General features: G+C 38.1%; 1 protein-coding gene across 1 annotated transcript in view; it reads left to right on the plus strand.

Annotated features, from left to right (window-relative positions):
* LOC115764428 (probable serine/threonine-protein kinase mkcB) overlaps positions 1 to 15,966 on the plus strand; it is a 68,342-nt gene that overhangs the window by 38,406 nt on the left and 13,970 nt on the right. The window contains exon 3 of the mRNA XM_030707429.1: positions 1,253 to 2,596. Coding sequence (XP_030563289.1) covers positions 1,406 to 2,596 — 1,191 coding nt within the window. The 5' untranslated portion in view covers positions 1,253 to 1,405. The remainder of the gene's footprint in view (positions 1 to 1,252; positions 2,597 to 15,966) is intronic.

A 15,966-nucleotide genomic window follows, 5' to 3' on the forward strand; every position in this document is an offset into this window, starting at 1 on the left:
ATCTCGCCAAGTGCGTTATATAAACATGCAGCATTCCTATGTAAAATGATATAACTTTTTGATTCGCCTGATTTACCTGCGGCAGCAAAGGGTCGCTGTCAATCAAGTTGAATTTTGCTGCGGTTGAAAAATCGTATGATATTTTTATTGTGACGTCAATGTTTGGTGGCAAATTGTTGGCTGCGGTTTACCTTGCTGGCTTATACAACAAAACAAAAAAAAAAAAACAAAAAAAAGAACGAGAACATAATTGAATAGAATAAAGAAAACTTAATGCGAATTGACCGTTTTATAAATCGTTTTCAACTCGCTCAACGTGAAATTTTTCTGCCTGTCATTATTGCTCTTAACTGACTAGTTGCCGTTCTTGCTGATGCATATCCTATTACAGTTTCCGTTGCGGTTCGCCAGCAGTCGCAGTAAGAGGAGCTGCCCCAAAGAATCGGCAAAGATGCGCCAGTTGGCTGCAACTTTTATCGCTGCCGGGTTTCTGATTACCACCCTCAGACCGAGTCCAAGTTAACTGAGATTTATTTAGGACTCTTTGCGGGTTTTTCGTTTTGTTTGAGCTGCTGTGGGCTCTTATCGGTTTTTTTTTTTTTTTTTTTTCTGTACCCACTTAAGCTAATTTTCTGAATCTAATGAGGAGTTAAATAGATGTTGGCTTACCACATTGCATTTGCTGTTAACATTGTGGATAGGGCATTGACTGGGCTACGCGCGAAACAGTCGTATGTCTTCTATATAAAGAAAGACAAGAAGGCCTTCATTATATTATTTATTTGTTTATTATTTTTGAGAGGTATTCGCATAGCACCATAGTCTATATAAAATTTAAAGTTGCCAACGAATAGCGCAAATATAAATGGAATTCATTCGAAATGATACAATGGGTAATTGACTAAATAATGTTACTTTAATTTGTAATTAGTTCTTATACTATGTGCACAGCGTGAAAAAGACTATATTAGTTTTGTACAATGCGCAAGAAGGTTCTGGAAACCGTGTGTTGCACAGTCGGTTGTAGAAATTTATCACTTGCCTAAGAAGCTGAGAATTGTTTAAAACTCCTTATTTTAATTTGATATTTTGTTGTTTCTTCTTGATTTCAAAAGCTTTGACCCACGAAAAGACTAAAAATATATATTTAATATGAACTGATGTCGGCGGTAAGTGCATTGGTGCTTCGACTTGCATAAGTTCGCTTGATTCCGAGTTAAATGTTGATATTCCCTTCTCTGTCTCTCAACAGGACGCCAAACTGAAACTGGAAACTGAAGCGGCAACTGCAACTGCAACTGCAACAGCAACTGTGCGGAGAAGCTTGCCAACTGTCATTGTCTTCTGGCATTGGGCAACATTTTAATTGAAAAACTTTTTGGGCCAAAGCAAACATCACACAAATATGACTGTTAAATTGGCCAAACTCTTTGGCAGCGGCAGCAGCAGCAAATCCAATAGCAACAGCGCCAGCAATGTGCCCAATATAGTTCCTGGTCATAGCCATGCCCACAATTTACAACAGCCAGTGCCCCCATTGCCGCCGCCCAATGCCAATATGAAGATCATTAAATACTGCGATCATCATGATCATCATCAGCCTGCGGCTAGAACCATTTACGGTAATGCCTACGAATGCAATCAAATGGAGCTGGAGCTTGAGGATGATTATGATGACAACATGTCGTTAAGCTCGGCATATATGCAACGCAATCATCCCTATAACAACTCACAGCGCCCACTGCTCGGCGAGCGCCGTCCCCAGCTGCTGCTGGTCGGTGGCAAAAAGAAGCCGCCAGCAACAGCGCCGATGGCTGGCATACCGCTGCCAGCGCCACCATTGCCACCGCAGCGCAGTGCCAGTGCCAGTGCCACAGGCAATGTCAACGCCAGCATCAACGTGACAGTCACCGCCACTGCCAACGCCAACGCTGGCGTTTACGTCTCGCCGTATGTGCAGCAACAGAAACGGGACAGCGTTAAGGGACTGCACGGCTTTAACGACTTCGATGCGCTCTCCCAGCAATACAACCAGCATCTGCAGAGTCCGCACATTGGTTATCCGTACGGCAGTCCGCCTTCGCCGACAGCGCAATCGAGTGACTTTTGCTTCGATAGACAGCGCGAGCAAGAGCAGTCCTTTAAAGCCATCTCAACCACCAGCTCGACGGCCACAACTAAATCGAATTGTAGCTCCAGTTCGGCTGCAAACGGTTCACCACCGCCGCCGCCGCGATATGGCAATGTTGGTTATCAGGATGCTGGGCATTATCTGGACCAAACTCAGACACAATTGCTGTCACACGCCTCACGTTTCGAGGATGATTTCTGTACGCGTCGCAATGTGGATTTTGTGGCTGGCAATGCAGCTGGCACTGGAACTGGAACTGGTATTGGCAGTGGAACAGGTCCCTTCATCTTTGGCATCTCACACGAGCAACAGCAAACGGATTATGGTTACCGCCGACGTTGCAGCATCGACAGCGCCAATAGTAGCACCACCAAAACCAACACCAACACCAACACCAACAGCAACAACAACAATCTCAATCAGCCTGTGATAAATGCCACGCCCGTTAAGGAGCACAGTGCACTGGTAAGTAGTCATTTTAGAGTAACGCTTTATTTTCTGTTGCACCATCCAAATTGGCCCAAAAGCTGGCTGCGTTTCTAGGGTAATTAGCGTTCTGCCCGGCACTTTGTGGCAAAGTGGCCAAGCAGCGCGAGTGGGGTTGTGGGGACTGCGTCGACCTGGCAGGGAAAGTTGGCCAAAACGACGCCATTGCACAGATAAAATTAATTAGTGCGTTCTATGCAATTATTGTATTTCAGTTTTATTTTTTAATGAGCCAAGAACCAAGACAAAAGTTTTTGTTACCAGCCGCTATCTAATTAACATCTGAAATTGCTAAATGCACCTTGTTTTGCAGAAAATGATGTAAAACGCTCATTTACAGGCAAATTACAGTGGTTAATATACTAATAAAACTATTGGTTAAAGTATCCTTTTGCAATTTACAAATTTGACGACAAAATTCGATTCTATTTGGAGCTGTTTCGATCGATAATTCTGAGCGATAAACGGTATACGGCTAACTAATTTATATTTTTCTTAATATCATAGGGTATATTATGGGTATATTTATAATTCAGGTTTCGTCATTATACATAGTTCTTAGTCTTAAGAATATCGCCAGGAAACCTGCTATAGGTCCGTCTATCTGGCATGTGTCGAATTCGACCGGATCGGACTATCATAACATATAACTCCTTTGAACTGACGCACATATAGCTCTAGGAAAAAATTGTTTAACAAAATGATATGAAAAACTTTTGTATGATATCTTCATCGAACTCAGCAATTACACGCTTCTATCATTCTATTCTCCTAACATATTGGCAAAACCGTATCAAATTGGGCATGTATATTAAATGCCTTCTATTGGAACAATCGTTCAGAAATAGGCTTTTATATAAAATCATTTCTAGGCGACATGTCTTTAAGAGTTTAAAGTCTATTTTAATAATATCATATGCTTCATCCATTTAATAGTACATATTTTGCAGTTTTATCCTACTAGTCCTTAGTCATGTGCCTTGCCTGATGTTTAAAGTTTTCAAGCTGTCATTGCTGCTCTTTACGAAAAGGTGATCGTTAAAATACAAAAATGTGGTCGTGACCACAACAACAAATTGCTGACTGGGGCAGCTGTCGAGGCTTGAGAATTTCACAGCATGTAAAGCCTTTGAACATCTGTGTTAGAGGTGGCAACAATTTGAAAGCAACTGATTGTTGTTGCTTTTGTTATTATTGTTACTGTTGCTGGCGATGGCCAAGTCTTAAGAATTTTCCGTTGCTGCTGGTGCTCAACTTTGTGCATTGGAAGACTGTCTATTCTGATAATGGCCAAGACAACTCACCTACGGCATCCAAGCTGCAGACAAGCAAAGAAACAACTGATGGACACTGCTAAACGTAAGAGCAGAATTGATAGAATGGAAAAGGGAATAATGTAATGGGAAGGGGAATGGTAATGGGAATGGGAATGGACGAATGAAGCAACCATGCAACCCCACACAAAGCCCTGTCAGTTTTCTCTTCCGACCCGAGCTTGCTGAGCCTTTCATAGCTGCTGCAGAACTTCAAAGCTCACAACGGCGACGATGACGACTTGACTGCAGCATCAGCAGCAGCATCAACAGCAACTTTTTGCAGCAGTAGCTGCAAGAGCGTCCCGCTCTGCACACCGCTCGTCATTAATGCCAAGCAAATTAAAATGTTGCGCAAATAAAATGTAAGAAATTTTCACGTTTTCTTCTTCGGTGAAAGGCAACACAAAGAAAAAAAAACCAAAAAAAAAATAAAATAAAAAAAAAAAAACAAAAACGTAAACTGTTAAGGAAAATGAAGAGAAAAACTGGATTGCCTAGCGCGTACAGCAGCTGAACGCTGAGCACTGAGCAAAATTAAAACACATTTCGTAAATTAATAATGAAATGAATGCATGAAACGAGTGAAACAGACAAATGAAACTGGCAACTGTCAAACAGAAATGGCTTGAAAAACGTTTCCAAATTCGCCAGTGAGTTGTCAAATCGAGCAGCCAAGGAGCCTACTTACCTGTACTGTAAGCTAACTTTAAATTCTGGGAATGAGAAATCTCTTGCTGCGCCAACTACCCCAGCAATATTAACCTTGCCTTAATTTAATTTGGTAAAAACATATATTTGTGACGAAAACTATCGTATAGCCCTATGCTACAGCCTAACTGGTTCATTGAGAAAAAAGAAAGTGAATTTTACACTTTAAATAAGGTGAAGAAAACCTTGTTATCTAGTGTAATCTGCGCTGTGCTGTTTTAATCTAAATGCTGCTTAGGGCTCAAGGCGAGCAACTACTTTAACTCTCCTTTTACAACTCTTACAACCCTTATGTATCTTATACATAAATAAGCATTAAATGCTTGACAGAAATTCATTCAAAAAATTTCTTTTTCATTTGTTGCACCTTTCTACGCGATTCTTACAAAAGTTTACGTAATGCTTGCGAGTTTGGACTTTAATTCTTTTTTTTTTTAAATGCACGCATTAATAATAAAGATAACTTTCTTTACTCATCAATTATTTTTTTCTTCTTTTCTCTCTTGCACTTGTACCCATTTAATATTATGTGAATTTTTCCAATACAAAAATGGGCCAAGGCAAAACTGCTTTTATTGAGGTGTTATTGTTAAATTTTGGAATTGGGCATTAAATGCAGCTAATGCTCATGGAATAGCAGCATTTATTTTCCGTTCGTGGAAAACTATTTAAGTAGTCTACTTTGTATGAACTCAATCGCTGAAGTCCTTGTCAATTTCAACTTAGATGCCGAATCGGGCGTTTCGATTCGTCATAAACAAAACAATAAATTGAGACTATAAATAAAGTGCAGCTTGCACTTGAGGCTCTCTGACAAATGCATTGCGTTTATGGTGTCTATATTGTGTACAAGGTTGCGGTTTATACAGCATCAGCAGAAACATCAGCAGCAGCAACATCAACATCAACAACAACAATAACAACATCAACAAATGCAACAACAAGAGTATTGCTATAAAAGCTGGTAGCAACTCGATGTGAATCAAATCGAATCAAATCAATTGCGAGAACATTACGCGGCATTGCAAGCTCGATGCAACTTTAACTTTAACAATAATAGACTACATCACACCTTGTTAACTTGGCGCCTCAAAAACTCTCTGAGAATTATAAGTAGCAAAGTAAGCTGACAATGCAAAAAAGTTATGAATAAATGCTATATTTGACCGACAGCTCCTACGCTTTATGATATAGCATAGCAAAGGGACAGAACTAAGGTTAAAAAGTTAAAATCCGGTCAAGTTTATATTCAATTTTATAAAACGAAGACACGGACAGATACTTTAAAAGAGGGTATCAGCTAGTCGATCAACACTGGCATGCAACTTTGCTTGTTTCTAAACGATTTGCTGTTTAAACTTCTGTGGCTCCCACTCATTGGCCAAGTTTCATGCAATTTGTTTATTTATTTACGATTATTTATATTCTGCAACTGCAGACAACAATTCTGTTTATTTATTATAAATTATTAATTATCTGCAACTCCTAGCAATTTGGTTAGTTTAATTAAGTTCAGTTGATATTGTTAGCTTAAGCTCAAGATCTGAGATTCTTTGGTCATTTGTAGGTGAACGACTAAGCACAATATCTATACGGAAAGCTTATTGTCCTGAATGCGTGTGTGATTGACTGACTGACTGACTGATGAAATCTTTAAGGCTTAATGACGGGGCTTGGGGCAATCGTCGTCAACCTTATTTTCAATGATACAATTTGCAAAAAACTTACTTGGACCGAGCAAAGTGTGTGTGTTGCCCACTAGTGCATACATACATATATATTTATTTTTAACATCATACTTTTAAAATTATGCTACTTAAGTTAGATTGGACCAAAACCAAATTCAAAACCCGAATAATTTGTTGCAGCAGCTGCAAATGTTGTTTTATTGAAAAGTTGGGTAATTCAAACCAATGTGAGAGTATAGGTGCTTATTGCAGTTGTTGTTATTGCTGTTGTTTATGTCTGGTATTGCCACATAGTTAAGTTGTTGGTACGCGACGCTCTGTCTGGCAACAGAGCCAATTGCCAGACACAAAGTTAGTAACGAAGTCGCAGGCTGCCTTAGCTCAGGGCCCAAAGCCAAAGAGCTGCAAAGTGATGCAGCTCTTGACCAGCACTTACCAAGTGGGTAAGACGGGGTGGGCCGCGAGAGAAGCCGATTGCGGGAATCGGTTAGCCACGTGACCATGAGGCCACGCAGTTGCCGTTGCCGTTGTCGTTGCCGAGTCGACTGCAAAGCTCTACTTCATGCTGCAGTTGTTAACAGAATTTATGCCGTGCGCCGTCATTTGCCACGCACCTGTGACCATGTCCTCCCCCCCAACGCCTTGCCACCAACCAGTTCTGCTTTTGTACACTATTTGATTAAAAAGTTTTTGTTTTTATTTATGTTGTCTGCACGCTTAGCCAAACAGCACAGCACTCAGTTTTATTTTTTAAAGTCGATAAGCACTCAAAGTCAGGCGACTTATTGAGCGAGTGCCTTTTAAAGTGCCTCGGTACCCAATATTTTGTCTGGTGTCAAAGTTGAGCATCAGCCAGACAGCCGGCCAGCCCAGCCCGGCCCAGTTAACTGCGTCATGGAGGTGTCATCCGTGTCGACAAAGTTGTCAAACTTTTTGTTTGTTATTAGTTATGAGAGCGGTGCTGTTCGGATTTAGTTGGTGGCGACCTGAATGCCACCCCTTATGGCGGTCGAAGCTAAGCTTGTAATTAATTGACGGAAATTGAACAAATTAAATATGAAAGCAGCCACTTTATAAAATTACAGCATTAACGGCGGCTAAATGTAAATTTAATTAACTTTATGGCTGGTTAAAAAAATACTCGTATATATCCCATGCACCAGCTGCTGCAATGGTTGCACAGAGGAGCAAGTACTTACTATCATGATGAAAATTTGCTTGAAAGCTTTTTCGTTTTATTGTGCATAAATTTAATTAAATCTAGCTCGTTCTTGAACATTTTGACTATTGGCTTAATCGTATAAAATAAAAAAAATGCACGTTTTATTTTTCACACACTTTTCACTTTTTTTAGGGAATATTTTTAAGCAATGTTGAATTTTCGACCATTTATTTGTAAAGCTTATATTCTACAAAAGTATTAAAATAGCATGATTTAAAGATATAAATCGCGAGAAATAGAGAAAAAATGAGAAGAGGCATACGATCGCGAAAAGCTTAAAAAAAATCGTATTCGTAATTAATACGAGTATTCTTTCCGATTCAAAGCATTTAGAATGTCCATAGTTGAGTTCATCAACGAAGCTGTTGCGCTCACTGCCAGTAGCTTGATACGGTTTACTGTGGTGTTAAGTACGAAATTGGGGTCGTCGTCAGCGTCATAGTCAAGAGCAGTCGAAGCTTAACACGAGGAGGAAGCGAGCTGGATGAGTTCGAAGGATGTCGGTTTGGTGCGGATGGTCACAATGCACGATATGGCCTCACTGTCGTTGTCGTTGCTCTCGGTATTGCATGTGTAATTTGCTGAATTTTTAATTATGACACACGAAGATTAGACAGTGACAGCGACTGTTACATAGATAAAGACAGCGTCATGTTGTACTGTCAGTCAGTAATCAGTGAATACTTAATCTGCCATTTCGCAATGTTGATTTGCCAGTTGTAGTTGGCGTGAACCAAAGCCGCTTAAAGGCTCGCACTGTAAATCAATTTGACTGAAATGGACGCGTATTTTGGTATTTAGATTGCAAATGTGTGCTGTCAGTTACACGCGGAGTTAGACAGCAGTTTACAGATGCGATTTTGATAGATGATACTATAATACGTATGCGTGTAAACTTCTTAAACTGATTTTTTCATATCGCAATCATTTTTGAACAAATATGGTTCGGTTTGGGGTTTAATTAAGGTAATTTAATTTGGCATCCCGGAATGGAATCCGCGCGTTTTAAACCCAGTTTGCTGCCTCGTTGCATGAATCTTATTAAAAATGCCTGCTAATGCATTTTATCACATCAAATCAATTTTCCTAACTAACAAGGTTAACTAGCCAAACAATGTTTTCATTTATTATTTCCTAATCAGAGTTTCCTAATCGTGCGTTGTTTGTGCATCTTATCTGATTTGCAATAAAATTTAACTGCCCCTTGTAAATAGATAGGTTCTTTAAAAGCTCCAGTTGAATAGACGTTTTTTTTTTCCTTATATAAATTTGGTTTTATAAACATGCATGGCTGTATATATCTTCCTCTTCTTGATGATCGACAAGTTTGAATGTTTGTTTGTATTCGCGTAACCTGGGTACAGGGTATATTCTTATCTAGAGTGCTTATTACCCTGACAATGGCACACTTTGATAACAATGTGAATATTTTGCTACATAACTTGAACGTGAAAACTTAGTGTTATGTCTGATTATTTATAATGCTATTTTTAATGAAAAAGAGGTTTAAATAATAAAGTACCTTTAATTGAACAAGTTACTTAGCTGTCCAGCTTGTTTAATTCAACACAGCCTATTTGGTGGTCTTTTCTTATGAGTCATTCACATACTAAAATCAAGAGTTTCTTGCGCCATCTGACTTAAAGTTAGTTTAAAGAAACGCTAAAAAGGGGCAATAGATTTGCTAGTTTGGCATAGTTCTTGTTTTTGTTTGACTCATAACTTATAGGCACTGTTGCATGCTACATATATTGCTTCGACTTTCCGTAACCATGCTCCAGTTTCAGCCGTTTATTCCCCCTCTCTGCTTGTTTCTTTCCCTCTTTCTTGTTCACTTTTGCAGTTGAATTTTTATTGTGCTGCCGCCCCTCGTATTACTTTGGTTATTTTTTGGGTCCGCGCGCAAAAGTATGCCACAAAAGTAAACAAAATAATAAATATTGCCAGTTGACAAGGAAAAACGCTGTAAATCGTAATTTAATCAACGATGTATATATAAATATACAAAGATTGTTAAAATAATCGTGTAGCAATAAGTTAAAATAAATTGCCAAGCGTTTTCCACCAATTTCCCACACTAGCGGGTGGAACTTAACGTCAACATACATTTGGAATTGTAAAAATGTAATATCAAGCATGATCTTACAGGGAAGTCATGTCTATGTAAACTTTTGGGGGTATTCCATTTTGTTTGATACTCTTCAAGTATTAAGTTCACAGTACACGTGAATATTGTTTTTAAGGCAATATAATAGGCATTCATGGCATTGTTCAATTAATTAAACCTTGCAAGAATTGCATAAATATAAATTTACATTTATTCCAATTATGTTGACCAGTTTGGACTTTAGTGCCCCCAGTTGCATCTCACATGGTCCGTTTCATTTAATTGGCTTGTTGCTTTTTTTTTTTTTTGTTTTGTTAGAGTCTGACGCTCATGCGACTTTTTTTTGCCATGTGCATGCATGACATATGTGCCTATCAATACATACATGTATGCACCATAGAGTGCCACGAATTTGCTTATCAAATATTGAGCCTATTTAAAAAAAAAAAAGTAGTTTTGAAATAACATCAAATATAAAACATAAATAATCGAAACAATCTCTTTTCAATTGGATCAATATTTTTTCGCGACATTTTTGTATTTAATTGAACAACTTGAGCCACCCTAGTGCATATATTTACAAACATGTAGCTCTGGTCACTGTTGTTTGCACATTATGTACTCTGTTGGCCTTTTGTTGATCAGCGGCTTTGCATGGGCCCAATCAGCTGGTAGCTGTAAAGAACAAAAAACAAACAACGAAGAGTACTCTAGTCGGGGGTGCTCGACTAGGAGATACCCTTCGCACATGTGTATATACACACATATAGCTGCGTTTCTTCTTCCCTTTGCACATACCATCAGAAATGAGCCCAACTATACCAAACCGCAAAGGCTCTAATTTAATACATTGTTTTGTTTTTTTTTTTAATTTTATTTTAATTTTAGGGGCTCAAAAAGAGTATACCATTATTGTATCTAGCGCTAACCCTTCGATTTATTCCTTAATAACATGTTTTAATATTCATCGGCAAAAATTACAAGTTTTTTCTGAGTATGGAAAAGTTGTAGCTTTTGTAGCTCGCGAGATCGACGAAAATGCTTGCTTCTTTCAGTCACATACATTTGCACAAAACGATTATACCCTTTTAATCATTTTCTATGGGATCTGGGTATATAAAAACGAGCAACCACAAGAGCAACAATATGCAGGGCTTTCATTGTTGCCGTTGCCTGCGTGCGTGGGCGTCCACATTGTTGGTGGGTGTGTAAGAGTGTGGGCCCGATATATAATGCAATTGTCACAATAGTCACATAGCTAACGCACAACTCGGCGACAGATATCAGATTGCGTTGTTATTGTGGCAGCTACGTGTTGCGTGTTCCAATAAACGACATTGGACTCCCTGCATATTGAACAGAAAATAAGAACAACAACAACAGCAAACACAACAACAACAACAACAACTGCATCAACAACAATCGCACAAATGACAAATGTTGATTTGTCTATCAAACGTGTGGTGTAACTAATGCCAGTAAGGAACAGACCGATCGAATAAAGCCAATCAATATCTGTTCAGTATATTTTGCACCGCATGCCTTTAATCACTGCGAGCTGTTCAATGTTGTACATATCATAAATGATATATTTGTAGTGTAAAACATGACACATGATTTGATAACATTCCAATAATTGTCAAAAGCGGTTTTTGAAAGTTTGCATCCATTTAAGGCTTAATTTATTCTTAAGTACATACGAATATACCATTAAGTGCGTGAATTGACATGGCTTAAAAGGGGATCTCTTTACTTCATATACTTTCTTTCTCTTTGAGGGTACTAAAATAATGTCATCAAATGTGTAACGCATGCGAGGCGAAGTCTTCTACTCTTCTTTATAGTAACCTTGCCTGTTGCTCAAGAAACCTGCCCCATTCTCTAGTTCATATTGCTGCTGCGATGGCTTATTGTTAGCTTTTTACTCTTAGAGGTTACTCGCAATAGTAGTAATAAAGCTTTGAGTGCTTGAAAACAAGGTTAATAATAATTTGAATCGCAAACTGCGATAGCTCTCGCTCATTCTCCTTTTCACTATTGATCTCTCTCTCTCTCTTTCTGTGCTGCTTGGCTGGCAAATTGAAAAGAAAAAAAAAAAATGCGTCCCCATTGCTAACTGGCTAAAAATATTTTCCGTTTGCCGAGCGCATAAAACGAAAGTCAAAGTAAGTTGAAGTTTTTGGCATTAACTTTTTGCGTAACAAACTTTCACACAATGTGTGTGTGTGCGTGTGTATGTGTGTGTGTGTGCGTGTATGAGTGTTTATGTTTGTGTGTGCGTGAGTGCGTCTTAAACTAAATAAGCCCTCGACGAGCTGCCAGCCAATGTCAAACGATACTGGTACCCTGCTGGAACTTAAGCCGATGCTCTCACTCTTCCTTCACTTGGCTCGTCCAGTTCGAGGCTCGTAAGTGTGCAACTTTTTAATAATTTCATTCAAGTCAAGCCGCCCACTTGACACACCTTCCACACGCCTTGCCCTGACGTGGCGCCATTCAAATACTCGGTGGTTTTTCTTCATCTTTTTGTTGTTGCTGTGTGCAAAAGTTTTCGGGGCCTTAACTTGTAAGTTCGCATCGCAAGCTGACTAAAATAATGGTTATTAAAATATGTACTAAGATGTAAGTAAAAGTATAACTCTTACCGCGACCAAAGGCCACCGAATGCAATATATTTTTGGCAAACACAAAGAAATTCTTCCCTTTCCGCTTTTCCTGGCAGCGCGCAAAGAGTGGTCATGACAACAACAACGACAACGGTAATAAATAAAGATCGTGAAGAAACAAAATAATTCAAACAGACTTGTAGCAATGCAGACTTATTGTCAGAATTCATCTGGCAAAGAGTGACGACAGCGACGATTACCATTTCATGTTTAATTTAAAAAGTTATTTAAATGAAGAAAAGTTAACAGACGTCGAGGAATCAAATATAATATTGCAGAAAAGTGCACAACGTTTCAGCTAAAAAGCAAAAACAAAAGAACTGTAAAAGAAGGTAAAAATGTATATTCTGTCGTGAATGGAAAATAATCATTTAAAAAATATAGCATACACAACTGGGCGGACTACGTAGCTGTGCGAAGAAAAAAAAGTATGTGTGGCAACGCTCACAATGGAATTGCATAAATAATGGAGAGAAAGGCTGTAAAAAAAATTAAGCGCGAGTATTCACATTAAATATTATAGGCATTTTAGTAAAACTATCTGAAATATGAGTGGTGTGCATTACCCGGCTTTACACGGTCCCGTCGAGAAACAGACATTTCTCCTTTCCTTTTAAAATTGTTACTTTTAAATGAATTTATTGCCGATAGAAAGGAAAAATAAAGAAACTTCGTCGTCCATTTGGATTTTCCAAAAACTCAATCAGCAGAATAGTTTTATAAAATAGTTTAAATATTGACTGCAAAAAAATGATGATTGCCCACACTCCATTTATGTGCGTATCACAGACCTTTAAATTCAGCTGATTTTAAAGGCATATAAATGCATATCTATACATATATATATGAATATATATATATATATAAAAGCGCGCCTGCAACAGTTTGAACACCTCTGCTGTGAAAATCTGTGGCGACACTTTTTCTCTTTTGTGCACAAATTTTTGCCATTAAAAGTTTGGCATGTAAATCATACTTAAGAGACGTACGTACATAGACGTACAATACACCCACACATTCGCATAGAAAATTCCCAAAAAGAAGAAAAAAATAAAAATGGGTCAAAAGTTGCGGCACGAACCGAAAGAAATATGTGGCCAAATGTCAACAAAAATATATATACATATATATATGCATATATATAAAGCTTAAATACAATTCGAGTGCACGCATACGAAAATCAGCGAAACTTTTGATTGCACCAACAGCTGCGAGGGCGACACAAATATCGGAATACATTCCCAGACCCCAAGACAGGCGGGTCTAAAAAAGCTGTTGACGGTCGCATGAATTGTAATTTACATGGCCCCCAAAAATGGCATCGTAAACTCTTGTTGTGCTTAAAAGTGTGCGTGCATGTGTGTGTGTGTTTTTTGGGCAATTGAATAAATCGCCAGGGATGCGATAAATATATATAAATACGCATACATATATATGGCACTTCCTCCAGCCAAGGTCTGCTCACAGTTTCAATTGTACCTCGCCCATTAACAGGCGGACGGCACTAACTTTTGGCACATGTGCAAACTTGTTTTGGCCAATAATAAGTGTCTAACACACATAGAAACGTTGGCGTGAGTGTTTTGGTGTGTGTGCGTGTGTGTGTATGAAAATTTATATGCATACATACATTTATAATATACAAGGGGTTTGGGACAGTTTGTTAAACGCAGCTGCTGCTAGCAAAATTTAAGCAAAATTGATGAAATTATCATATATGGATTTTTGTACTCTATTAACAATGTGATAAAGAGCATATGGATTTCGTGGCGTGCTCCTGTCCGACGTACGCATATGTATGTATACTCCAGTACATGCGCGTCAGATAATGTGTTAAAGTTATTTGACCATGGCCACTGAAGGCGTCTTTCTTACAGCTTTAATGCTGGTGTAACCAAAAGGTGGCCATCCACAAATAAGGAATGTTTCCTAAAGTCAATCCCAAAGTATTGCCCAGCCGGTTACAGCAGTCTTTATTGTGTTTCTTTTTTGCTAGGCATCAATTTGAGTATAGAGTTAAATATTTCACATAAGGAAAGTGTGCTGTGTGTGTGTGCTTAATAAAATTCAATTCAATTCGAACAGCAGAAACTTTCAGTCACACAACTTATCTACCGAGACAAATGACAAATAATTCAAGTATATGTCCTTATAAGATACCTTATTATCCAAAACAATACATAAATTAATTGATTTTATAGAGGTTTATATATCCTGAAAATATAATATTTTGTTTAACCACAAGTGGTTATGCCATGTTGCATTCTTGCGATGGAAAAGTCAATGTGAAAATGCATGAAACCCGGAGGAAAATCATGCAGGTGGATACATAGAGTGGAATAGGGAGGAGTATTAAGGGTGAAACCAACTAATTAAGTGTGTGAACTAAATTGACATTTCAACAAAAAGCATATGGTCAGCGAATTATAACTAAAATAATAATAATGATAATAATTATGATAGGCGTTCTTTGTGGTTGGTGGAAAAACATTTCTAAAAATTATCTGAAAAAACATGTAGCTTTCAGCTTTTTGCTAGAATGACAAATGATTTGTTAAATTTTGTTCTAAAGCAAACCACTTTCAATTGCAATAAAAGCTGCTTTAAATGCGCTGTACTCTTCTATTTAATGACCCACCAGCCGTTCCTGCAAATGCAGTCGAAAACAGCTGAAAGAGCAATAAAATACTGAACTTAATGCTTTCAATGGTAGTGCTTTTATACACTAACGGGAGGGTATTATAAATTTGATAGATAATTTAAAATGCATTGATGAAAACAACTCTGACTCGTAAAAGTATGTTTATATTGACAAATATGAACTGCCGAATCGAAAAGCCATGCCAGTCGTCAACTTTATACGCAAGCAAATGTCTTCAATCGCAAAAAGTGTATATATTCCCAATCTATGTCAAGCGCCGATTCGATATAGCCTTTTCCAGGCAATATATATGACGGAGTCAGCCGGATCGAAGGATTAGTTAAAAAATCAGTAGAAGTATAAAACCTTATAGTTTTCGAGAATATTTCTCGGCGTGTTTTGATTAACAATATAAGATCTATTATTATTTTTATTATATCTACGGTTACGATCTTTACAATTTGCTTTGTAAGCCACAAAGCCGTATTAAAAACATAGACTATATTATGTGGCGCTGCAATAGCAACAATCAGTTGGAAATACGATATTGTGAGAAACATATCGTAGATGTCAAATGTGTAAGAGTATTCAAATTTCGGCACTCATAAAGATTTCGTGTTTTTTTTTTGTTTTTTTCTGTTTTCATCTGCGGTTTATTTGACCACAATAGCAATAGCAACTAGAAATACAAATTATTATCAGGCACAAGAAAAATACATATTTAGTTTTAATGTCAATGTGTTGTGCGGTTGTGTGTGCTGTGTGTGTGTCGTGTGTGGTGTGTTGTGGGTTAGGGTTTGTTTTGTGCTTTGCTTGCAAAACAATTTTGGTTTTTCACATGTGTTACCTGAAGTCAGCTCTTGTGGATTAATACCAATAACACCGAACTGACCCGATCAGCACTCGTAACCCCCATCATCCTGTTCAACAGTCCATATTTTAGGCTGTGGATGTGGATGTGGCAACAATGTGACAAAAGGAAACTCAGCTTAGGGCAATTT

This window comes from Drosophila novamexicana, unplaced genomic scaffold, assembly GCF_003285875.2.
Source record: "Drosophila novamexicana strain 15010-1031.04,08,12 unplaced genomic scaffold, DnovRS2.1 tig00000820-arrow-pilon, whole genome shotgun sequence".
Classification (NCBI taxonomy): Eukaryota; Metazoa; Arthropoda; class Insecta; order Diptera; family Drosophilidae; genus Drosophila; species Drosophila novamexicana.